Source organism: Stylophora pistillata, chromosome 6, assembly GCF_964205215.1.
Source record: "Stylophora pistillata chromosome 6, jaStyPist1.2, whole genome shotgun sequence".
NCBI classification, from domain to species: Eukaryota; Metazoa; Cnidaria; class Anthozoa; order Scleractinia; family Pocilloporidae; genus Stylophora; species Stylophora pistillata.
The window spans coordinates 25,789,913-25,813,972 of NC_142524.1; the positions used below are offsets into that span (position 1 = coordinate 25,789,913).

General features: G+C 38.3%; 3 protein-coding genes across 6 annotated transcripts; 1 reads left to right on the forward strand and 2 right to left on the reverse strand.

Moving 5' to 3' along the window:
* Positions 1–4,087: 4,087 nt before the first annotated feature.
* LOC148729103 (uncharacterized) lies at positions 4,088–21,897 on the reverse strand. Of its 3 annotated transcripts, XM_088725286.1 has the most exons (15): positions 21,389–21,897; positions 21,061–21,105; positions 20,590–20,696; positions 20,241–20,332; positions 20,039–20,115; positions 19,729–19,830; positions 19,272–19,350; positions 19,108–19,162; positions 18,731–18,826; positions 18,461–18,556; positions 17,615–17,743; positions 17,383–17,508; positions 17,131–17,166; positions 5,898–5,955; positions 4,088–5,544 (listed from the first exon to the last, which is right to left on the reverse strand). In XM_088725286.1, the coding sequence occupies exons 1-15, from the start codon at positions 21,495–21,497 to the stop codon at positions 5,453–5,455; spliced, it is 1,299 nt and encodes a 432-aa protein (XP_088581412.1). In that variant the 5' UTR covers positions 21,498–21,897; the 3' UTR covers positions 4,088–5,452. The 3 variants fall into 3 exon arrangements, with proteins under 3 accessions (XP_088581412.1, XP_088581413.1, XP_088581414.1); XM_088725287.1 differs by lacking the exon at positions 18,461–18,556; XM_088725288.1 differs by lacking the exon at positions 17,615–17,743.
* On the forward strand, positions 8,216–10,358 carry LOC148729104 (uncharacterized). The gene is made up of 3 exons (XM_088725365.1): positions 8,216–8,496; positions 8,596–8,811; positions 9,012–10,358. Exons 1-3 carry the CDS (start codon positions 8,329–8,331, stop codon positions 9,519–9,521), a joined length of 894 nt encoding a protein of 297 aa, XP_088581491.1. The 5' UTR covers positions 8,216–8,328; the 3' UTR covers positions 9,522–10,358.
* On the reverse strand, positions 9,834–15,073 carry LOC111328077 (uncharacterized). 2 transcript variants are annotated; one of them, XM_088725243.1, is made up of 10 exons: positions 14,563–15,073; positions 14,289–14,394; positions 13,711–13,872; positions 13,395–13,517; positions 12,290–13,209; positions 11,850–11,935; positions 11,470–11,577; positions 11,061–11,257; positions 10,567–10,635; positions 9,834–10,358 (listed from the first exon to the last, which is right to left on the reverse strand). In XM_088725243.1, the coding sequence occupies exons 1-10, from the start codon at positions 14,813–14,815 to the stop codon at positions 10,010–10,012; spliced, it is 2,373 nt and encodes a 790-aa protein (XP_088581369.1). In that variant the 5' UTR covers positions 14,816–15,073; the 3' UTR covers positions 9,834–10,009. The 2 variants fall into 2 exon arrangements, with proteins under 2 accessions (XP_088581369.1, XP_088581370.1); XM_088725244.1 differs by lacking the exon at positions 14,563–15,073 and having other exon boundaries at positions 14,235–14,360.
* Positions 21,898–24,060: the final 2,163 nt, after the last annotated feature.

The window sequence follows — 24,060 nt, forward strand, 5'->3', positions numbered from 1 at the left end:
AAATTGGCCACCGTAAAGAGTTAAAAAGCTGATGTTTAGAGCATTAGCTCCTCACCACGGTGATTTTTTAATTATAAATTTTTTGAAATTATAACATATCATTTGCTCTAATGAAGGGCTAACGCTGAAAACGTCACCTTCTTAACTCTTTACAGTGGCCAATTGACAATTTTAACTTTGTTGATGTAACCAAATTCTCTGCACTGTGTTGAGTTTGAAGAAAGTTATCACTTCCATGATGTTATCTGCCCTCAGCCCATTAACAAATAGTCTTGCAGTGAGATTAACATTTTAAATTTTACAGTACACGTCGCCTACACAAGAGACTGCTCTTTTCTTTATATTTCCTTTTTAATCTATTTCCAAGAAATGAGTTTCTTTTTTAATTATAACATAGCAAATAAACAATTCCTTGAGCACGAAAGCAGTGTAAAATTATCAAGGTGATGTTGTACAAATAAGGGAAAGTTAAGAAAAATATGTTAATTATGTTTTATTAAACTGTCAAAATTGAACTAAGAATTTATTATGTCTAGTAGAGATATTATTGAAAAGTGTCCTATTCTCTGTTTACGATAATTTTTTAAAAAGAAATAGGATGAAATAGAAAAAATCCATGCTCCTAGGACATCTTGCTGCTAAACAAATAGAGTACCTGACCTATATTCGCAGCTTTAAATACTTTCGAGTATGAATTATTGATTATGTCAATATCGGACAAAGGCCATTGAAGGGAATTGGAAATAATGTGACGTCATGCATTCCGTGTCTCCACTGCGTTACGCAGCAGTTTATCGGGCAGTATAAGATAATTTGCCCAGTTCAAAGCTCTTAATCGTCTTGTAAACGACTCAAGAGATATTGTAAAGAATCTCAGTCACCTGGGGAAATTGTGGGGTATTATCAGGCGCCTTTTTGGGGTGAAAGTTTTTATATATTCAACAAAATATGTAAAAGAACTACGCGTTGGCCATCTACGTCTACATCTACATCTACTTTATTACTCTTCAACGCTATTACACATCAAGAAGAGATAAAAAAATAAAAATATAAACATAGCTAATAAAAATAATAAATAAATAAATAAATAAAATATGTAATTAACAATATAGCTATGCTTAAAAAAAACTTAGAAAAATTTTTTACTGCAAATAGCTGAATAATTAAGTGATCTAGTTCCAGGTGATAAACAGTTCCAGTCCCTTATAGTTCTCGGAAATAAAATATACTTGTAGTAATCATAATGTACAGGTGGTTGAAGATATGAATTCGTCGAGTAATTTCTAGTCTTCCTAATAGACAATTGATAGTAAGACGGGATAGGCAAAGCAATACTATTGTTCGCAGATTTATGGAAAATTTGTAAACGATGGGATTTTCTTCTCTCGCTTAGTAAATCCAAAGATAGAGATTTCTTCAAATTGGACACGCTGGTGTTATAACTATAATCATGTTTAATAAATCTCGCTGCGCGATTTTGGATAGCTTCTAGTTTCTCCACTTGATTCTGTCTATAAGGATCCCATAGTGCAGACGCATACTCTGAATGTGGCCTGACAAGTGATATATAAGCTGCACGTTTAGTTTCTTCAGAGGAGGCATACAAGGTCCTTTTCACAAACGCAAGTGAAGGGTTCCCCTTTTTAGCAATCTTGTCCACATGAGAGTTCCACCGCAGATCACTAGACAGCAAAACACCTAAATAATGATGTTGTCGAAGAGATACCAGGGTTTGGTTGTAAAGAGTGTAGTCTTTAACAACCGGGGATCTACTACGGAAAACAGACATTTTGTAGCATTTAGAAGGATTGAACAGCTTCTGCCACCTAATAGCGCATTGGCCTAGCTTGTCTAGGTCTCGCTATAAAGCCAAGGTGTCATCATGATGAGTGATTACATGATACAATAAAGCATCATCAGCAAACAATCTTAGTGTACATCCTAGCCCATTTTGCATATCATAATCGAATAATAAAAACATTAATGGACCAAGTACCGTGCCTTGAGGTACCCCTGAAGTCACATCAACAGATTTTGAACTCACGCCATCAATTATGACACTCTGAGATCTACTAGTGAGCCAAGATTTAATCCAAGTAAGGGTGCTTCCCTGAATGCCATAAAACTGCAATTTGCTGATGAGGCGTTGATGGGGAACTTTGTCAAAGGCTTCACTGAAATCCAGAATGATCATATCCATTTGATCTCCATGATCTAAGTTCTTGGCCAGGTCTTCGATAGTCAGAATCAATTGAGATTCACATGAATGATTTTTTGGAAATCCATGTTGGTTCGCAAATAAGATGTCCTTGTCCTCAAGATGGTGCATAATGTGCCTATAAATAATATGTTCCATGATTTTACATAATACAGCAGTAAGGGAAACAGGTCTATAATTACATGGGTCATGTTTTTCACCTTTCTTTAAAACTGGTACTACATAAGCATTTTTTAAGAAAGGCGAAAAACATTTTAGCGGCAATGACCGTTGTGATATCTCTGTGGATGTCCCACACGAGCGCTGTTCCTTTGAACGGAGCCGACATTGCAGATAATTTTTTATCTTTGAACACGACGTCTAGAAACAGTAACTCTTCACTGCAGAATTCAACAGCTGCCAACTCGACGGCTACGTGTAATGCCACAATCGCTAACTGTATGACGCAGATTTCGGATCACATTTTGTTCCTGGGCAACCGAGCCCGATATGCATTTGTAGGATCACATTTTGTTCCTGGGCAACCGAGCTCGATATGCATTTGCCGTACTCGATTACCATTCCTGCTCGATGAGCAAACCACGTTTTATAATCGAGCTCGATAACTACAAGTCGAGCTCGATTACTAATCGAGTACGATTGCTAATCGAGCTCCATAACTTATCGAGCTCGATAACTTATCGAGCTCGATAACTTATCGAGCTCGATAACTTATCGAGCTCGATAACTAATCGAGCTCGAATTTTTGTCGAGCGCGGTTAGAGTAATAACGAGAAAGACTGGGAACGAGTCAAACACTGATTGAGGAGGACGATGGCGGGTAGTGGTGTCTTTGCAAGAACCTTGATCATTGGGTGAGTACTTCGTACGTTTTTAAGTTTCAGCGATAGAATTCAAAGGGAAGGTATAAAGGAAGTGGCAGCAAATATATTGGAAACTGAAGTTTTCTCAAAGCATGAAAACCCCGGGTCAGGTGTAGTCATTTCGGGTAAAGAAGGATACACTTTAATCTACACTTGATTAAAACTTCGCTCGAATGGGACTTAACACAGACAAGAACTTTAGTAATCCTTATTTTATTGTAAAACGTAAAAATTTGATGGTGAAGTACGCAGGGGAATACTTGTATCCCTTATTTTCACTTAAGTTCTTCACTTGATTTCGATAGAAGAAATTAAAGGTCTCATCTTTACGTTCACTATAAAATTATGTACACTTTTTTAAACTCAAATAAAGCAACCTATGGTTTATAGCGAGATTTTTTAAACCATTCCATCACCTTGCAACGCAATTCCTTTCCTTTTTACTTAAGTAGCCAAAAGTAGCAGCCTTTTAAAGCAAACTTGTGTCTCGAAAACCTCGACCTGGAGGTAACACTTCTGAGCACAGTGATAACTATGTTTTTCAAACTCTCATTCACAATAAGAGAAAAAATAATAAAATAACCCGGCTGAATATTTAGGCTTGCAGATTAGAAAATTACTTAAGTGCTTGTAAATATGAGGATTTTTGTCTCTCACTGGATGTTCCTTTGGCCTTAGCTAGTGGAAAAATGTTGAGTTGTCTTACTATTAAATGTAACCTTGGTTACATCCAGCCCATCTACACTGACAACTAACAAGGGATTCTGAGGCATCCGAAATTTGATCTATAGGGCTTAAGAGGCTTTCTCTTTTATTTCCACTCAGTCAATTTCGCCTGAAACTCTTTCAACAGAAATATTATACTTAGGAAAGAACTAAATTAGATCTGGTTTGATTCGAAATAGTTTTCTGACTGCATTGGGGGCCATAATTATTTAGGGACTTTTTCAAGATCTTGAAAATTGAATTATAGGCATATTTGTAACATTGCTAAATATTTGATTTGCATAGTTCAGCTACGACATTCATATCAGATTGCTTAAAAACCTTTCTAGTTTGCAAAGAAAGTTTGAATTACCCTCTCAATATAATTATTTGAAATGGCAAACTTAAGCATATTCTGGCCCCTATAAATCAGGCAAAATTATTTTTGACACAAAACTGACCGAGTGGAAATAAGGGAGACAACCTCTTAATCTTAAGTACTTTTTTTTTCTTTGGAAGAAATGGAGATGATCCTTTAGTCAATGTGTTAGCAGAAATCCTTACAGCCTTATTATTAAGATTCTGGACTCAATGAACATACGGCCTAATTATAACAGAGGCATGGTATAGTGGATCTTCACTGAACTGAATGAACACAACTTTATAGGGAATCACTATCTTAAAAAGCTAAGGCTATGATTAATCCTTTGACTCCTATGAGTGACTAGCATCTAACTTCTCCTTACAATGTCACCCCTGAATTACACATTCAGGTCACAAAAATGAAGGAAATGTCATCACCAACTAAACACACTCTAGATTGTTAAAACTAATTTTTGTTGTTAACACTTTGGAAATGTATTAAGACAGGTATTGAGAATATCCCCTCCTGATATTAGGGTTTAAAGGGTTAACAGTACACTTTCTGAATGAATGCAGTCATTGTTGTATTGTAGCCTTAACATGTTGTGTTCATTCAACTTTGGTATGACTTGTATCAACCCTCTACACTCTAGCATTAGTATGCACATTCTCCATACTGTTCTCTACACATTTCCTAAGGTGCTGACAAGGAGAGTTTGTTTATTTATCAAGAGCTTCTCCAGTTAATGATCATTTCCTCAAACCTTCATGGCCTTGTGTGTGATTGAAGGATGATATTGTATGGAGAAATTAGATCCAAGTCCCTTTAAAGGTTTAAGTAGGAGATTTTAAGTTATTGGGACAGTGGAACCTCGATTTAATGAACCTCTATACAACGAAGTTGTTGGTATAATGAACTGATACTTCAGTTACAGCCTGGCTAAAGTTACAGTAATAGGAATGCTGTAGAACCTCTATAATTATAACGAACCCTCCATATAAGTAAGCAATTTCCCCAGTCCCTTGGCACTTCATTAAATCAAGCTTTCACTGTACATGTTATTTCTATTTACTACTTGAAAGGAAAAGTTGAAGAAAAAAGTTGTGTTCCTTTACGCATAACAAGTATTGTAAACAAGAAAAAACCCTAATATTGTAATAGAATATCATTTGCACTTGTATACTTATGGTTAGGTGAGGTACACATGAAATGAATTTAGTAGTAATTTGGGATCTGCCTTTGTCTTGGTATGATCAAGTTTACTGGTATTACTGATCATGAGGGATGTAACACAATTTATTTTTAGTGTTTGGGATCTTCCCTCTTTCTCTTTCCCTTTCGATCCTTGTGAGATCTTTTTTCCTTTCTTTTTTTTTTAACCTGCCTGGCTCCATCTTTTGTTTCCATGTAACATAGAGGGAAAAGTGAGAGATTAGTTGAATGTTGTAATGTGCTCACTAGAATAAAGGCAAAAATGAGGGTTGTTCATGTTTACATACCATCAACTGATGATAAAAATAACAAGCTAAGGGGCTTCTTGGAGATATTTTGGGATGTACCCCCCAATCAAATTCACAACCATTATAATTTATTTTGTTCATTTACTGGAAGAAACAGGTGCCTCACTGTGCTTCACCATGGCACAAACACTGCACAAGCAAGTTTGATAAAGAAGAGTTTTGAATATAAATATGAAGTTGGTGCTGTTAACATTGGTCATGCTTATTCTATTTACTATTTTGTTTACCTTTCATTGTCTCTGAGAGTTCCTCTTCGTCTGAGGGGTAGTTTCCCTTGAATGACACCTGCAATGAAACAAAGGCAGAGGGTGATATGCCACTCATCCCATGAGTGGCATACCACCCTTGTGTAGGTGCTGCTGGGAAGTATTATCCAGAGAATTTAAATTATTCACTGGCCCATTTCTGAAAACTGTCATACAATTTGGACCCCTTAGGGTTGAGAAGGGGGGGAGGGGTGGGGTTGGAGGTGAGTTTATATAAAAATAATGGATTTAAGGGGGAACCATCTCCCTGAATGAAATGTTGGAAGGAGGGAGGTCACACTAAATATGTTAGTAATTGTATAGTTTTGTATTTAAATGAAAACTACATTTTCAAAAATAAACAAAAAGTTCATACATGACCGTTTCCATTCCAACAATTTCCAAAGTGTCTCAGTAATTGTAGAGGTTACATGATTTTACACTATTTTGACAAATCTAAATGTTCAAAAATAAACAAGAAGTATATATATGAGTGTTTCCATCCAAAAAATTTTCAAAGTAATTCTTATTAATTGTAGAATTTACATGATTTCATACTATTTAGATGCATCTACATGTTCAGAAACAAACAAAAAGTGTATAAACATGATTCTGCTTATGACATTATATCTCCTCTACATTTGCATGACTTTTCATCCCAACACTTTTTAAAGTATCTTAGCAATTATAGATTTTACATGGATTTTATACCATTTAGATAACACTACATGTACTACATGCATTTGTCTTAATAATTCTTCTGCATTTATAATTATGACTGTTTCTATCACAACAGATTTCAAAACCAGGGTACTCTTATTAAGAGACATTTTATCGCGTTAGTCGTCTGCAATATCTCTTCGCTCATCTTTAGCATTGTCAAGCTCTTCCTTGTCACCATGCATCTGCGAGAGTCGCTTTTGTACTTCTCATCCATGCCATACTCTTCAGGATACATGAAGCAGTACGCTTAATCTCTGACTTCTAGCTTGAGTTTCATGGTAGTTCTACTCTCGTGGCATTACTAAAGTGGTGGCTTTGCAAGAGCTGTGTGAGGTATGTCGTATCTTGACTTGATCTCTGACTTCTTGATTGAGGTTTTTGGTAGTTCTGCTTTCTTGGCATAAGTGAAATGGTATCTTCACAAGAGCTGTGTCAGGTATGCTGCATCTTTGCCAAACAGCTAGCAAAACACTCTCAACGTCTACACTCTTTTAGGGACATGGTGTCTTTGCAGACATCTTGAATATGCCTCCCTAACTTTCGCTTCTCTCTCCAAGTGTCTTCATCTTGTGTTGCATTTAACATCTTGAGCTCGACACACTGCATCTGCTCTGCTAGAAGTCAGCAAATTGTTCTCCTTGCTTCAGGGTAAGCCAATGTTACTAGAAAAGCAAGGGATCGTGAAGGCAACATGTGTGGTTGATAACCTCCAGCATATCAAGGTGATGCAGCTCGATAAGAAGAAAAGAGGAGAGCAGGCAAAGGATAACAAAAAAGAAACCACCACAAAAACACAGGAAAGACTCTTCCTGATTATTCTGGGAAAGATTGGTTTGAAGAATGTAAACAACTTTTTTCGCAAGAGAGGATAAAGTGCCTCAAGCACCATGGCCTTTGACTAATATATCAACAGCATTAAGAACTACACAGTGGATGTTTTGCAAGGTATTGACTTTTCCAACTGAATCCTGAAGGCTGTGGTTCAGTAATGCTGCAAACACCACTGAAAGAAAGAGATCTAACTTGTAGGCAATCCTTGCAAGACAGTGAAAACCCCAACTTAGCTAAAGTTAAGTAGAGCAAAGTGAAAGCCATGCAAGTGGTAACAATGAGAACGACAATGATTCCATCAACTCTGGAGAGGAAGATAACTCTACAAATGATGTCCTTCTTGCTTTTATCAATAACTAGAGAACAAGTTGAAAGGCCAACAGCAACACACCCAGGAAGTTTCAAAAGGAAGACCATAAGAAATTGAGTCATAAATCATATCATTCTTAACACTTTTAATCATGGAAAACAGGGAAGAAATGTCATAATTAACAAACCTAGATGGCTTTTCGATTGAACATCTGTAGAATGAGCTATGACCATCATTATAATAACAAGAAATGAAAATAGTATAGTGCACTATAAAGTACATGGCCGGGGGGGAGTCATCAGAAAAAAGTATATATATATCTATAAATTTATTTTTAAGGAATGATCATGGCAAAGAATGACACTTATCATGAAGTATCCTGTTAAGGGTTATCATTAGCCACAAATTAAAAAATCAGGTTAGAGTTAAAGGATCCCTTCCAACCACAATACCCTGCGCGCCTCTATTATTGTTTTGATGCCAGCAGCGTGATTCGCAAACGGCGTGACGTGACGAAAGGTCAAGAGATCGACGTCAATTGCGACAAAAATGGAAGAAACAGACCACGAGACAAGCAGGAATATCGATGTTGAAGGTCCATCGACACCCGTAAATGTGTACGGTTCGCCTGTGGCACCACGCGGCCGAGGAAACGAGGAATCCATCGTATCAACATCTCACGTTGTCCCTTTGCCTTTGGCGATCGTGAATCGAGTGGTAAGCTCAATACTACATTTTCTGCGTGATAGTACAAGACCAGAAATCCTTTCTTGAAATTCATCGATTTACAATAGCAAGTATTTTCTCCTATCCCAGACCTGTTCCTGTAAGAATTCATGTAGCCGCAAAAAGACGGCTAAAACTCCTGGCTGTCCATGCCAAAATGCGTCGATAAAATGCTCCAGCAGCTGCACGTGTGGAACTAAGAGAACGGCGTGCAAGAACAAGACGGTCGAAGTTGTGGTGAATAGAAACCCCAGTGCTTTTTCTCGTCATCAAGAGCAAGCCGCTACTGCACAAAGGGAAATACAAGTAAGTTTAGTTCTAAGATATGTGTCCACGCCATCGTTGTCTTCGGTGGTTACATTTCCCAACAAAGCAATCACACATTCACTGTTAACTCGGCAACTTTAAAATCGAATTTGTTTCAAAATAACCCGAAATTTTTTTCTCGATGAAAGCATGCTACTGTCTTTCAAGTTCACTCAATCATTTTTCATTCTCTCCACAAGGAATTTATTAAAACCCTGGCCACGGATGAAAAAGACCACATCCTTCTAAGAGTTCTCAGCCAAGGCAAGGGAAGTCTGGATTATGCGAAAAACATCCGAGCAGAAATCAGCGACTCTGCAGCACACTCTGCTGATCCTGATCCTGGTCCTGATCGAGATGATGTTCCTGAATGGTGTGATTGTTCAGTTTGTAGACCAATGCCTCTAGATTTGGAGAATGTTTGTTGTAGAAAGAGAACTTGTGCCACTTCATACGCCATGTTTCAAAACATCTGCCTTGACCGGGAAGTATTGACGCTAGCTATCCGGGCTAGGTTCGACATACTGGCCGAAGAACCGGATTATTCTACAAATTCCTTTAGAAAGGCAGCCTACAGACAGTACTGTTTATGGAAATATGGGAAACTGGGAAAGGGAAACCGACGTGTTTTGCCTTCATGCGTTGTTCTCACAATAAGGAGATTCTATCCTGCTCCAGATGGCATTTATATGGGATATAGGCAATCCTAGTTGCTGAATAAGCATTTTGTTATTTATTGTTCTTGATGAACTGTTGTAATTTTGCGAAAATGTTTGCAAAGTGTACCACATTGGTAAGCTACTAGTAATTGTTACTCCTCTCGTTCAAATATCTGATGAAATTTTTTTGAGTGTTGGTTTGGGAAAAACGATTTCCCCTTTATCTTTGCCGAGTTTATGAATGAGAGTTGTTAGACAAAGGCCAACTATGATTTATAAAAATTCTGATTATAGCTTCGAAAAACGGACGGGTTTTTGAGAAAATTTTTGATCTATGTTTACACATTTATCAGCAATTATGAGTTGGCCAAGGATAAAAACATTTTATTAGAGCTTATATATTGTAGTAAAAAAACTCCTGTTTTTGAAAGTTCCTCAACCATTTTTAAACTAATTGTAAGAACATTCAAAAGTTCATAAAGCAATGATTAATCATCCTCCCACTTCTTCATCATGACAATTGTCACCATGTGGGTTTACTAAGATTTCTGTTTCTGCTGTTTGAATCTTGACAATCTTGCAGCGACCAAATCTCCAGTAGTTGGTGACTCCCTCATGGCTATGGTTGGGGCAAGGTGCTGTGGATTTGTTGGAGACACAGTTACATGTGTTGCTGCAGTTTCCAGATCCTCGGCTCTCTTACACAATATTTCTGCGAATAGGGCTGGCCAGTAGCTATAGCTCTTGTCCTCTTTCACTGCTTCTGCTCTCCAGTTTCCAGACCGCTTCGAGTACAATTTCTTGAATTTTCCACTGATTGTCTTCCGGAAAAGATGGAAGTTGTGATCCAGCACAGCCAACAAACACCTTCCGGTGAAGACTTCATATCTAAGAATAGATAAAATCATTCATTCTCTAATTAGCAGGTTCTTAAATGAGGCAGTGTATGGCAATTTTTTTTCTTTTCTTTTTTTTTTTTTTGTGCTATCTCAAATTAACCTCAAAATAATTATGTTGTCAAGTAAAAGGGGGGGGGGATTAACAAACATTAAAAAAAAATTGAAATATATGTGCATGAATAATGATTGCTACTTACGAAAATGCAATTCGTTTGGAAGCATATTTCAGGCACATAGAGTTAAAGTTCTCCAGTTTACTTGTGTGCCTAGAGGAGTGAAAACAAGCAAAACAACCATTTATCAACCTTTCCAATACCAGGAGTGCCCCAAATCAAAAGTTATAATTTCCAAAATTTTAAAATTTAGAAGGGAAAGATTATAAAACGTGAAGGATTAAATTAACAAATGTTGTAATGTTTGGATAATTTTGCAACAAACCCTGAGTGAGAATTTCTCATGGTAGGTTACATATGTCAAATATCTTGTTACTGTTTTCAACTAACAGCAATTGCTACTCTGCAAGTCTGAATGTAAAATAAAGTTTCTGGTATGGCATGGTAGGCTTTGATGATTCCAACTTCATTCTTGTAATCTGATAATTGAACATCTATTTTTTGATACAACTCATTCATAACGGTAACTAGGGACAAATGTATGTTGTGTGTTCTGCATCCAGACAGGAAGAACATACCTAAATCTCACATAGTGTTGTAGAGACTTCAACCATTCAGCGTCAAATACTATTTTCCGCAACTCCTCTGCTGCTTTTGAGTCTTTAGCTAAAATCTCCTTTCCCTCTTCTACATCAGTCAACTGTCCATGGGAGCACTCACCATTCTCCCACTCGTGCTCTCCACAGACATGGTGGATTACTCCGATCCACATTTCCTGCAAGAATATTACCAATTCAATTCACTACTTGCCTGTAAATAACTGTCATCTGAAGCACAGTTGGATGACACTGTAACTGTTGCTTGCCAGTCGTTTACTGTTAGAACACACTTCTCAGAAAAACCCATTTTTACGTAAAATTGTGTTACATTTATGACTACCTAACAATGTGTACATGCATAGCAGCCTACTGATTATGATAGACCTACCTTTAGTTTACTCAAATCCCCATCACAGGTTTCAGTGCAGTGCCAAAAGTGGTTTCTTATTGGCTCGATCCACTGTGCCAAAGCTTCACACCCCTTTATTTTTGAGGCCTATGGAAGAAATGATTTTACTTCAGGTGGCCTGTAAATCAGAAACCTACTTTGGTATCTGAATTAGGATCCAGATTGAGATTAAGTTATACAGTAGGATTCATAGTCCAAGAAAGATACCTACACATTTGTGTTGTCCTAATATCATTTTGAGGGCCTTCTCCTTGCTTGAAATGCAGTAGAATTAATGCCTTACCAATAGGAGGCGCAGCACCCACCCTGAAGTCACACCTTTGCAAATCTATATCCAATACCTAAAAAATTATACTTACAGCAGACACTTTTGCTGTCAGCTTGACAGATTTGTGCCACACATCTAGCGAATGAAAAAAGTGCTCCAGCACTTCACAATTCTGACCTGTCAGAAAGCACATACATTAAGATTACAGTGAATAATAATAGAAGAGAATGAAATTTGAATCACTATATATAACATAATTGAAATTCAACTGTGAATGCAAACCCGATATTTTTCACCTCTATGGAAAGAATTGGATGAAAATATTGAAAAAAGTTGAGAGATGAACAACAAATAGAAAGCAACAACAACAAATAAAACATCAATGAAAAGAAACCATCACATGTTCAACTGGCATAAACAGAAAAAAAAAAAAAATTCTTCATGAATTTTAGCCTATGTTTTGAAGGAGGTAACAAAGCACGTGGGGCCAAGTATAGAAAATCAAATTGAAAAAATTTACTAAAACATTACTTTTTAGTTCTCTGACCATCTTCATTATAACACTAGATGCATCAGTCACCAACTCCTGAAGATTTAATACTCCCACCATTCTCTCAAGGATCCTCTTGCAGCCCATCTTTTCCATGAGTGAAGAGGTGCCACTTGCCTCTCTCTTGTCCACTACCTCAACATCAACAATTAAATCCAGGAAGTGGTCCATCATGGTGTACAAACAATACTTTGCACTAAAACCAGGGGAGTCCATTCGCCCATCACCACAAAGAACCAAATGGTCCTTTTCAAATAGATTCCAAATTTTTCCTTTCATTTCAACCCATAGTTCCTTGATGCTTGGAACAACATAAAATGTCTGAATACGATGGAAAGTCGTTGATGAGATGAAATTCATGTTCAAAGAAGATGCAAAGAGGCTGATTTTTTCAAAGTTATTTCCAGTAATCAATGTTGCTGCTGCCAAGAGAGTTGATGAAACAAACACTTTCTGCCCACCTTTGATTGAAAGAACTTTGGATGAGTGCCAGACACAACGATGGCCATTTTTGCACTGGTATATAACTGTCAACACACCAGCTTCAAGCTTTTGCTCCACAACTTCATTTTTTTCTCCACAACTTTTCTTCCCACATGGAACCTCAAACAATGGCAAAATTTTCTCCACATCCACCATCACTCGTGCACCTTCATACAGGGCTTGATATTTTAATGATGAACCTTTGCCCTTCATAAGTTCTTTAAAATCCTTCTGAATAGTTTCCTGTAACATTTTCTTGTGTTCTTTACAAGTACGAGATACCATTTCTGGTAGAACATCAGAACAGGTATTTACAGGTTCTTCTTGATGCCCTTGAACCACTGACTTTCCTTCAGCAATAGGGCATGATTCAATAGCTGTCAGAGTTGCACTTCCATCTACTGAATGCTCATAGGAGCTACAATGCAATAAATTAGTTGAAATCATCAAAATTAATATTATTTCAAATTCTTGCGGCATATGGGCAGTTTTACATTTGACTGCCAAAATAATCTTCCTTAATCTCATACCTCAGGATTTCACCTTACAATCCCTCGAATAAGTACAAGATGTTTCTTTTTCATCAATTTGATATTTACTGACCTGAAAGACAGAGGCTGATACAGGTCATCTTCTTCACGTTCACCTTCACTGGACAGGGCATCGGAAGATTCATAATCAGACAGAGAACTGTCAATGGACTCATCACTTGAAACAGGACCAGAACTAGGAACAAAGGACAAAACAATGAAAGCTTAAATATTGTTTGTTATTGACATTAGAAATAATCATGAGGGACATCTTGAACATGAAAAGATGTTGTGTTCAATGCACTCAACAGTGGAGGATCAAGATATATAACCAAAACATGATCCTAAATTTGCAGTAAAGTTAAATCAATTAATACACATGTACATACCCCATACTATCATCCACAAAAGGATCTCCTCTGAGACTCCCAAATTCAGGATTGAGGGTAGCCATACCCTGCACAAGTGAGACTGCAGACAATGAGATTTCTTGAGCCAGAAAATCATCTTTTTTTGGTTCTTGCCCAACGGATACCCCAGTTATATCGACACTGAGAGGAAAATAAAGATAACAATGTTCAAAATTACAATGCAGTGGTAATTCAAAACACGATTTGTGTGAATGTTCAGGGCTAGAAAACTGAGGAAAAGTAATAAAGTATAATAATTAAAAATTAAAGAATTACGATATCATCATCCTCATCATCATCATCATCATAGCAAGAAAAAGACAACTGAAACATTACCACAAGAAGTTGGCCAAGGTTTGTTTGTGTAGAACAAATCATTTTAGAAATTCCCTGGAAGCACTGGTGTCGTATGCAATAAGAATGATATTTATGTTTATTCGCATGTCAATTTGATGGAAAGCAGGTCAGAATAATACTTTCAGCTATACATTCATCCAGCCTACCATTAGTTTGAGGCTAAAAGTTCAGTGAAACTGATGTAAAACGCGTGTACTCACAGTGTATTTGTGTCCTCTTCGTTTCTGCCCGGAACTACAGGAGATACATCAATTTCGATCCTTGCTCTTTTGCTCAAAGGGGTAGATTGGAAGAGCTCACGTCTACCTATACAGAACATCATTTATAAATGAGTCGACCAAAATCAAACTCAATGCTAAAAAGTAGAAAATAGTTTTTGTTTACTGGATTTAGATAACACAGTTTGAAAAAATCAAAATGAAAGTGCACCAGCCTTGAAGAGAAATAGACTGATGAACGGAACTCAAATCTTACTTGAGTTGGGTCCGTTGTCGATAGAGGTTTCAGCTGGCAGTTCTTGACAGGAACTGCTCCTCAGCGTCCTCGCACGAAGCTCCTCAATGTTTTGATGGAGCAAAATCTCGGCAAATTGGCTGTTACTTAGCCCCTTGATATTCAACATTTCTTTCCTTTCATTCCACAGGCGAAAAGTTGACTCTCGAAGGATAATTCTTTTTGTTCCCTCGGTTGCCTGTGGTCGTCCGCGGTGAGGAACATGAAAGGCCATCGAAGACCTCCGGTTTATCCGATAAATTTTCTCCCAAACAGGAAAAATAATTAAGAAATAACTAGTCAAATAGAAAGAACAATAAATTTGGAACGCGATTGAGGAAATTCAAGGCCTCAGTGAGGCAAATGTACTCGGATGAACGAGGATTTCTTTCCACTTCACGACTTGTCCAATACCGGATGGCAGAGAAAATGGCGGATTTCACATATCGCGCGCGCAATGTATTGTGGTTGGAAGGGATCCTTTAAGGTTAGGGGACACTTCATAACAGTGATTTTGGGGTGAGGAGAAGAGTAAGGGAATACCTCACAATGCACAGTGCTTACTGTCTGGCTGAATTATAAAATAAAAGAATAATTTAAAAATAGATAGGCAGAGCCTGGTCAAAGTAGCTTCAGCTGGATGGGGGGGAGGGGAAGGGTTATGGAGGGAGAATAATTAAAGGATACCAGGTCGCATTGGACACAGCTAAGGAATAGCTGGTCAACAGTGGCCCTGGAGGGATCACGAAGGGGTATGATCTAAGGATACCAGGTCACAACCGGACACGGCTCACGGAGAGCTGGTCAACGGCAGCCCTGGGGAGATTACCAAGGGGTATGATCTAAGGATACCAGGTCGTAACCGGACACGGCTCACGGAGAGCTGGTCAACGGCGGCCCTGGGGGGATTACGAAGGGGTATGATCTAAGGATACCAGGTCGCAACCGGACACGGCTCACGGAGAGCTGGTCAACGGCGGCCCTGGGGGGATTACCAAGGGATATGATCTAAGGATACCAGGTCGTAACCGGACACGGCTCACGGAGAGCTGGTCAACGGCGGCCCTGGGGGGATTACCAAGGGGTATGATCTAAGGATACCAGGTCGTAACCGGACACGGCTCACGGAGAGCTGGTCAACGGCGGCCCTGGGGGATTATGAAGGGGTATGATCTAAGGATACCAGGTCGCAACCGGACACGGCTCACGGAGAGCTGGTCAACGGCGGCCCTGGGGGGATTACCAAGGGATATGATCTAAGGATACCAGGTCGTAACCGGACACGGCTCACGGAGAGCTGGTCAACGGCAGCCCTGGGGGGGTTACCAAGGGGTATGGTCTAAGGATACCAGGTCGCAACCGGACACGGCTCACGGAGAGCTGGTCAACGGCGGTCCTGGGGGGATTACGAAGGGTTATGATCTAAGGACACCAGGTCGCAACCGGACACGGCTCACGGAGAGCTGGTCAACGGCGGCCCTGGGGGGATTACCAAGGGGTATTATCTAAGGATACCAGGTCGCAACCGGACACGGCTCACGGAGAGCTGGTCAACGGCGGCCCTGGGGGGATTACCAAGGGGTATTATCTAAGGATACCAGGTCGCAACCGGACACGGCTCACGGAGAGCTGGTCAACGGCAGCCCTAGGGGGATTACGAAGGGGTATGATCTAAGGATACCAGGTCGTAACCGGACACGGCTCACGGAGAGCTGGTCAACGGCGGCCCTGGGGGGATTACCAAGGGGTATGATCTAAGGATACCAGGTCGCAACCGGACACGGCTCACGAAGAGCTGGTCAACGGCGGTCCTGGGGGGATTACGAAGGGTTATGATCTAAGGACACCAGGTCGCAACCGGACACGGCTCACGGAGAGCTGGTCAACGGCGGCCCTGGGGGGATTACCAAGGGGTATTATCTAAGGATACCAGGTCGCAACCGGACACGGCTCACGGAGAGCTGGTCAACGGCGGCCCTAGGGGGATTACGAAGGGGTATGATCTAAGGATACCAGGTCGTAACCGGACACGGCTCACGGAGAGCTGGTCAACGGCGGCCCTGGGGGGATTACCAAGGGGTATGATCTAAGGATACCAGGTCGCAACCGGACACGGCTCACGGAGAGCTGGTCAACGGCGGTCCTGGGGGGATTACGAAGGGTTATGATCTAAGGACACCAGGTCGCAACCGGACACGGCTCACGGAGAGCTGGTCAACGGCGGCCCTGGGGGGATTACCAAGGGGTATGATCTAAGGATACCAGGTCGTAACCGGACACGGCTCACGGAGAGCTGGTCAACGGCAGCCCTGGGGGGATTATGAAGGGGAATAATCTAGAAATGTCATGTCATAGGAGTCCTGGCTTACAAGTCACCTGGGGCATTTATGAAGGGAAATAATGTAAGGATACCAGATCGATGTTAATATGCTAATATAAGTGCAGTTCCAAATAAAAACAGAGTTTGATCATCATTTAATACAAACTTGACATTCTATCTGAAATTGAGAATGAAACCCCTATTTTCTAGTAAATGACTTTTGCACCCACCAGTGACAGCTCCGAGGTAGTCATCTCCTCAGTATTCTGAAAATTTGATAAAGAATTTAAAATTAGACCATTATGATGAAAGGTCACACTTAAAATAACTTATTATGCTACCCTAGCCCATGCTGTTCTTTGGTATTTAATGATTTTAGAGAATTAAGAGTTAATTCATTTTCAGAACTAAATGTGGATCGAATGGGAATGCGTTATTTCAAGACAATGAAAAAACTAAAGTGGGTTCTGATTGAAACATACCCTCTCTAAAAGGTCCAGGACTTCGTCCCCTTGTAGACAATCAGAGTGCCTCACCACTTCCCTTCTTCTCTGTAGCGTGAAGTGGAGTGGTACTTCAACGAGCGAACCAATCCAGTCATAGACTTCCTATTTATTGTTTTCATATCATCAAAAAAGAAAACATACATCACTTACTATCACCAACATCATCATGACTTTGTATCATGTAGTATATATTACATTATATTCTTACCTGGAAAAAGGCATTCTTTTCAAAGGCCCTGGAAAACTTTTTTCCATTGCCAATACGGATGAAAATGGTTGTTCCACCACCATTAGTTGGTGGTGCTGTCATCCTCGCCCTGCGTAGAGCCCTTATTTTCTATAAAGACAAACATTATTATGACGGATATTATTATGACAGATAAGGCATATCACAGTGTACACAATTATAAAATAAACATACATGGGTAGGTATATTTAAATGGAAAATCACTGTATACACTTGACACAACTTTAGATTATGAATTAGTTGAGTTAAATAATCAGAGTACACTTCATTCTTAATTTGTTCAAACCTCTTGTGGACCTAAACTTAAGATTAGAGAGAATGCTGGACACGGTGCACACAATTATTATAAAACAAACATGCCTGCATAGGTATATTGAAATGGAAAATCACTGTATACTCTTTACATACCATGACATTAGATTATTAATTAGTGTAGATGACTTATGGGAGTACATTTCATTCTTAATTTTTCCAAACCTTACATGTATCAGAACTTAAGATCAGAGAGAAAGCAGATGATAACTTACAGAGGTTTTATTCTGACTGTTTACAGTTATTGTATTGTTGGAGCAGGTTCCTTGAGAGCTGCTAGCAGTGTTAGTGCATGTTACTGCTAGGACTGGACTGTATTGCCTGTTTTAAAAATTGAAGTGTTCTAATGGGTATGTTAGGGAGTAAAATTAAAATAGCACTATTTGGTAAGTGTTTCCTTTGTGACGACTGATATGAGTACATTTCATTCTTCATTTTTCCAAACCTTACATGTACTTAAACTTAAGAGTAAAGAGAAAGCAGATGATAACTTACAGAGGTTTTATCTTGATTTTTGACAATATTGTTAGAGCTGGTTCCCTGGGAGCTGCTGGCAGTGTAGGTGTTACTGCTGGGGCTGGACTGTATTGCCTGTTTTAAAAGTTAAAGTATTCTAGTGGGTATGTTAGGGAGTAAAATTAAAATAGCACAATTTGGTAAGTGTTTCCTTTGAGATCACTGATGTGAGTACATTTCATTCTTCCTTTTTCCAACGCTTACATATACTTAAACTTAAGAGTAGAGAGAAAGCAGATGATAACTTACAGAGGTTTTATCTTGATTGTTGACAATATTGTTAGAGCTGGTTCCCTGGGAGCTACTGGCAGTGTTGGTGTTACTGCTGGGGCTGGACTGTAATGCCTGTTTAAAAAAATAAATTGTTCTGAGGGGTATAATAGGTGTTACAATTAAGTCCTTTGAGATAACTAATGGGAGTACATTTCTGATTGTTTACAGTATTGTTGGAGCTGGTTCCCTGGGAGCTGCTAGCAGTGTTGGTGTTATTACTGGGGCTGGACTGTAATGCCTGTTTTTACATTTAAAGTTTTCTAATGGATATAACAGGGAGTAAAATTAAAATAATGTGATTTTGTAATTGTATTCTTTTGAATTGAATTCAAAACTGGGGGGGTCTTGTGTACCTGGTACTGTAGCTCTTGACTTTTTCTTTGTTTCCGCCAGTCATCCAACTTTTTCCTGTTGAGAGAAGAACCTGTACATGTCAGTACCTTTCATTCTCATGTTTTAGATTTTATAATCTTTTTAATTTTGAATACATAAATAGCTGAAAGTTTGCATTCCATACCATTCATCCCTCATTGCAGAACATAGAGCCTGTGCTCTGCCAATGGAATCTTGAAGGCCCACACGATCCAAGTTTGCTTCTTGTAAGGTACAAGGTACAAAACATGTTAGTTTTAAAAAGATTAATAGATCGAAGCTATTCTTGTTGTAGGGATGATTATTAAAGACCTTGCAGAGATTCCTTCAGAGGAAATTTTGTGTTTGTTGAACATGGAAGTTAGAAAAAAATATGTTTTTGGGACATGTACATGTCCCTTTTTGTTTGTTGGGTTTTTTTGCAGGGGGGGTATCATAAACAATCTATGGATAATCAGAGTACTGGTGAAGCAAAGAGAAGAGCTTGCAAATTATTCTACCCCAGTCACTACCTTAATGACAAATGATACACTTTTAAAAATGAAAGGTGTCATTCACATTACCACAAAATAGATTTCGAATTTCAAAATTATCATGCTTACCCTCAAAGATTTCCACGCACTGTGGCATGTTTCTGCTATGGCAAGGGGCCAGAACAAATACCACAATGCCAGGGCTTTGTGAAATACCATATTTTACTCTGACTGCAATGAAAAGTACAATCACTCTTGTGCTAATAATAACATCCACAAAATCACCCTAATATTCATGTTAATATCAAAAATAACAACAGTCATGATAACTATGATAATTATAATTATTACTTTAATGTTAGAAAAAAAAAAGCTGATTAAAATTAATACTTAGGTGTATTTGCTTTTGCATTCCTAACCAAAGATTAGGTTTAGCTACCTTTCTGGGCTTCATGGCTGCTGTCCTTTGCAATCCAGAAGTAAATATCTGGGCTGTTTGCCACAGTGTGGAGCATGCTTGAAAAAGTAAATACAGAGAAGGTTAATAAATATCAAATACACTTGAGTTAAACAAAATGTGGAGACAGATTAGGCAGAGAAAAATCAATAAAAAAATAAAAGCAAATGCTGAGTGAACTAACCTAACCAGTCTTCTCTTGCTAACAAGAGGACAGCTGAAGGGCAAAAGCACAGCCACCATTATGCGACCATCCTCTGATCCTTGCCATGTGAACTAAGATAAAAAGAAACAGTACAGTAAGATATGTTCATGAACATGACTGTACTATTTGAATTGTTCACAGCTATTTTCCCACAGTTGGTGGTCAAAAGAAAAAACCGGTTCTATTTGACAGACTTGTTTGTAGCTCCTGGTTTTTTTTTTAAACCTGCAAATTAGTTTCTTTTTCCCTGCCGATCAAAGGGTAGGATATGAGTGATGATCTCATCCTATGTGGGCTTTTTCTACATACTGCTAAACAAGCTAATTACCTCTTCAAAAGAGTGGATAAGAAATGAAATGGCTGTGCTTTGCCCTCTTTCCTCTAAAAGATTAAAGCATTGCAGCACCTCATTGGTCCTGCTATGAACAGCTTCACCTATAAGTAATGGGGAATTATGAGGAGAGTTTCCATGATGTTCACTTAATAAAGGATATTTTATATACCAGGATAAAAAATTGTAAAAAAAAAATTATTAAAATGTTTAAATCAAATGTTTTCGGCTGTTTGCCATCTGATGATGCCATCTGATGATGGCAAACAGCTGAAAACGTTTGGTTTAAACATTTTAATAATTTTTCCATAATCTTTTAGCCTTGTATATATAATATCCATGAGGAGAGTGATTGTAGTAAATGTGTATGAATGTATTCAGTTGGATTAGACATTGTGTGTACCTGTGCTTTTGGTGCTCAGTTTGTTGTTTAATGCACTATCTGAGGTAAACTCATTGCAAATATACCTGTTATCACTCCTGATATCGAATGATCATCAGTGACATAGCCATCTAGAGAGACAAAATAATATAATTAATACAGGTATACTTGTTCATTGATAAAGAATAATGTAGATGATAGTTTATATACTTATTAAACTAAATGATTGGGGCATTATGCTTGCAAGGATGTGATCTCCCAAAGTACAGACACACAGACGCATTGGCTTTGTTAAAAATGGTTCTTGTAATCTTTCTCTGAGCAGATGCATGGGAAAAAAGGAAGTTAGCATGGTACAGGCATTAATGGAAATTGATTTCCATTTATTTCAGTAAGACATCAAGGTGAGCTTACAGAGTCTAGCCTCTTCTGAGTAAACTATCACTTCTGCAAAAAAAAAATAAAGAAATAAATAAAAGATAGGAAGTACTTTGATGTAAAAGATGATAATCCCACAAATCATTACTTCCTTTACCTCAGTGTAGGATAATACAGACTAATCACCAATTTTCATATGTAGTTATCCCTATGTAAGTCCATTATTTATGAGTCCATTGAAGCACTTAATACCATATTTGTCTATATCCTTTCTTGAGTGATGTGTGACTCAGATTGGTAGGGTTTCTTCCAATAAATTTATATATGTCTAACTGGAACTGGAACTGGAACGAATACCTGTATCTGTGGGTAACTACATAACATAATGCTTCAGAAGTCTATAGTTTTAACTTACTTGAACATCCTTTTACTCACCATTAGTGTCATCTTCTGAGTCAGATGATACAATGGATGGTCCCATATTGTGGCCTAACAGAGGAAAAGGTGCAGACATCAAGATCAGGTCTATGGCAGAATTGTGAAAGGTCTTTAAATTAACTAAAGGTTACTTTTCACTTTCAGAGGTGTTGTTCAGGAAAATACTTGTATTCAGAGTAGTTTCACATAAATCCTTGCAAGCTGTACATCAGAAGAAAGCTTAATAACAGCTTCTTCTGAAAGTGTTACGAGCCTGCAAGGGGCGAAGTGATTAAGTATCTTTATTAAGATTTATTAAGTATCTTTATTAAGATCAATTGAAACTGTAATTGCACCAACTCACCGCCTTGGTTTGAATCGGACTCATCTGACAAGTCTGAGATCTCATCTGTTGAGTAACATTAGACTTAAATTGTAATCATCCTATACACACCCATATACACATTTAGAACACCAATGCAGAAAGCGAATAAAAAAAATAAGACAAACGTGCAGTTATACCTGATGTCAGTCCTCTTGCACTGGCAGTTGCCATTGCTGTGAGATATCGTCGCGTAGAAGCTATGATGTCAAAAGCAATTTAGATTACACTTAAAATTCAGAATTAAATTAGAACTTGTCATACTTCTTCGATTTTCATCTAGGCACTTTCAATTGGCAGGATGAGATGTACCCACTGAAAATAACATAACTAGTCAGTAAATTGAATTACAAAGGGAAAGACAAACTCCAAGCTGTTGGTAGTATAAGCAGATACCTTTCAACTCAGACTTGTAATTATTGATATTTTCAAATTTTTGTGAAGGATCTGAAAAGCTTAATTAATTTCAAATATTGACAAAACTTTTTTCCAGTTACCTCCATCAACTGGCAAAGGCATCAGATCCAGTGGAGTGGATGTGGAGGGTTGTGCAAGTGGCAGTGTAGATACAAGGCTGCTTGAAGATGGGGACAGTAAAGTGGCCTGTGATGATGTAGATGTTAAGGCGGCAGTGGATAGAGATGTGGATGGTAAAGTGACTGTGGATGATGGAGATGTTGAAGTAGCTGTAGATGTTGGTGGTAAAGTGACTGCAGATGGTGGAGATGTTGAAGTAGCTGTAGATGTTGGTGGTAAATTGACTGTTGATGAAGAAGATGTAGAAGTGGCTGTAGATGTTGGTGGTACAAGGGTTGGAGATGCTGAAGGTGTTGAAGAGGCTCCAGATGTGGGTGGTAAACTGACTGTGGACAATGAAGATGTGGAAGTGGATGCTGTTGATGAAGTGGAAGATGACAGAGCTGTGGTGAGAGAACAGGTTATGCATGCACATGTGGTGATCAAATGTCTATAATCTATAAATTTTTTATAAATTTGACTGGAAATGGGCTTTTAGAAGACTGTTGCAAGTGTTTGTGGATACAATTATGACATAAAGGCCATCAACCTTTGAATTGTTTCATGTTAAGGTATGCATTTTGATTAAGCCAGCCTCTGCTACTCTATTAATATTTGGAAAATTGCAGTAGTCATGCACATCACTATTCCTAGGGTGATGAGGTAACAAATGACCAATTTCTTCTTAAAGTTCTGTGTAGTACTGGAGGTTTGTTATTTTCCTATTAATTTGTGCTAGAAGTTGCAAGGCTGCAGGGAAAGACACCTTACTTAGATATTATGTAAATAAAGTATCGAGCATAAATATAAGTTAATAGAAAGCTAAATTGAATTAAAATTATGACAGAAAGATTGCCCAAGACATAATTATGCTCCATTTGACGATAACAACTTAAACACATTGTGCAGATGTAAGGTTTGGTTGACATAAGTAACATTTCAAATATACACAGACCTTGACTTGGTATAAATATAAAGATCTTTTTCTTTCTACTTCCACCAAAGTGGTTCATGAGCTGCACGCCACTTTGAAGGCCAGTTGCCACTGTCCTCATTGCATGCCCTCTCGCATACGATGTTATTATTTCCAAGCTAGTGTAATAAAGTAATGACAGAAAGGTGATTGTAGTTACCCACACTAATTTTTCTGTTGAATTGAATTTAACTCTGGGTTTATTTCTGCAAGGTACATACATTAATTTCGCATGCACTGTGACATTTGTTTTAGTGGTATTTGCTTTAGATTGTAGCAATAAGAGAAAGATTGCACAGTATGTCACATGAAAAAGAGTATTGTAAGTTTAAATAATTCAATGTGCACTGGTACAAGGAAGATTATCATCTAAGATGTTCTTAATAAAATTGGCCAACATTTCATTTCATTTTTTTATCA

Bases quoted from the DNA above. Each gene is read 5' to 3' on its own strand.
- LOC148729104 (XM_088725365.1), top strand. From the start codon at position 8,329: ATGGAAGAAACAGACCACGAGACAAGCAGGAATATCGATGTTGAAGGT. The intron at 8,497-8,595 runs GTAAGCTCAATA...CTCCTATCCCAG, and splicing joins TGGCGATCGTGAATCGAGTG to ACCTGTTCCTGTAAGAATTC. The intron at 8,812-9,011 runs GTAAGTTTAGTT...TCTCTCCACAAG, and splicing joins CTGCACAAAGGGAAATACAA to GAATTTATTAAAACCCTGGC.
- LOC111328077 (XM_088725243.1), bottom strand. From the start codon at position 14,815: ATGGCCTTTCATGTTCCTCACCGCGGACGACCACAGGCAACCGAGGGA. The intron at 13,210-13,394 runs GTCAGTAAATAT...ATTGCATTGTAG, and splicing joins TATCAGCCTCTGTCTTTCAG to CTCCTATGAGCATTCAGTAG. The intron at 10,636-11,060 runs GTATGTTCTTCC...TCACTCCTCTAG, and splicing joins CAACACTATGTGAGATTTAG to GCACACAAGTAAACTGGAGA.
- LOC148729103 (XM_088725286.1), bottom strand. From the start codon at position 21,497: ATGATTTGTGGGATTATCATCTTTTACATCAAAGTACTTCCTATCTTT. The intron at 20,333-20,589 runs GTAATTAGCTTG...TTTTTATCTTAG, and splicing joins TTATCCACTCTTTTGAAGAG to TTCACATGGCAAGGATCAGA. The intron at 19,351-19,728 runs GTAAGCATGATA...GTACCTTACAAG, and splicing joins GTGCGTGGAAATCTTTGAGG to AAGCAAACTTGGATCGTGTG.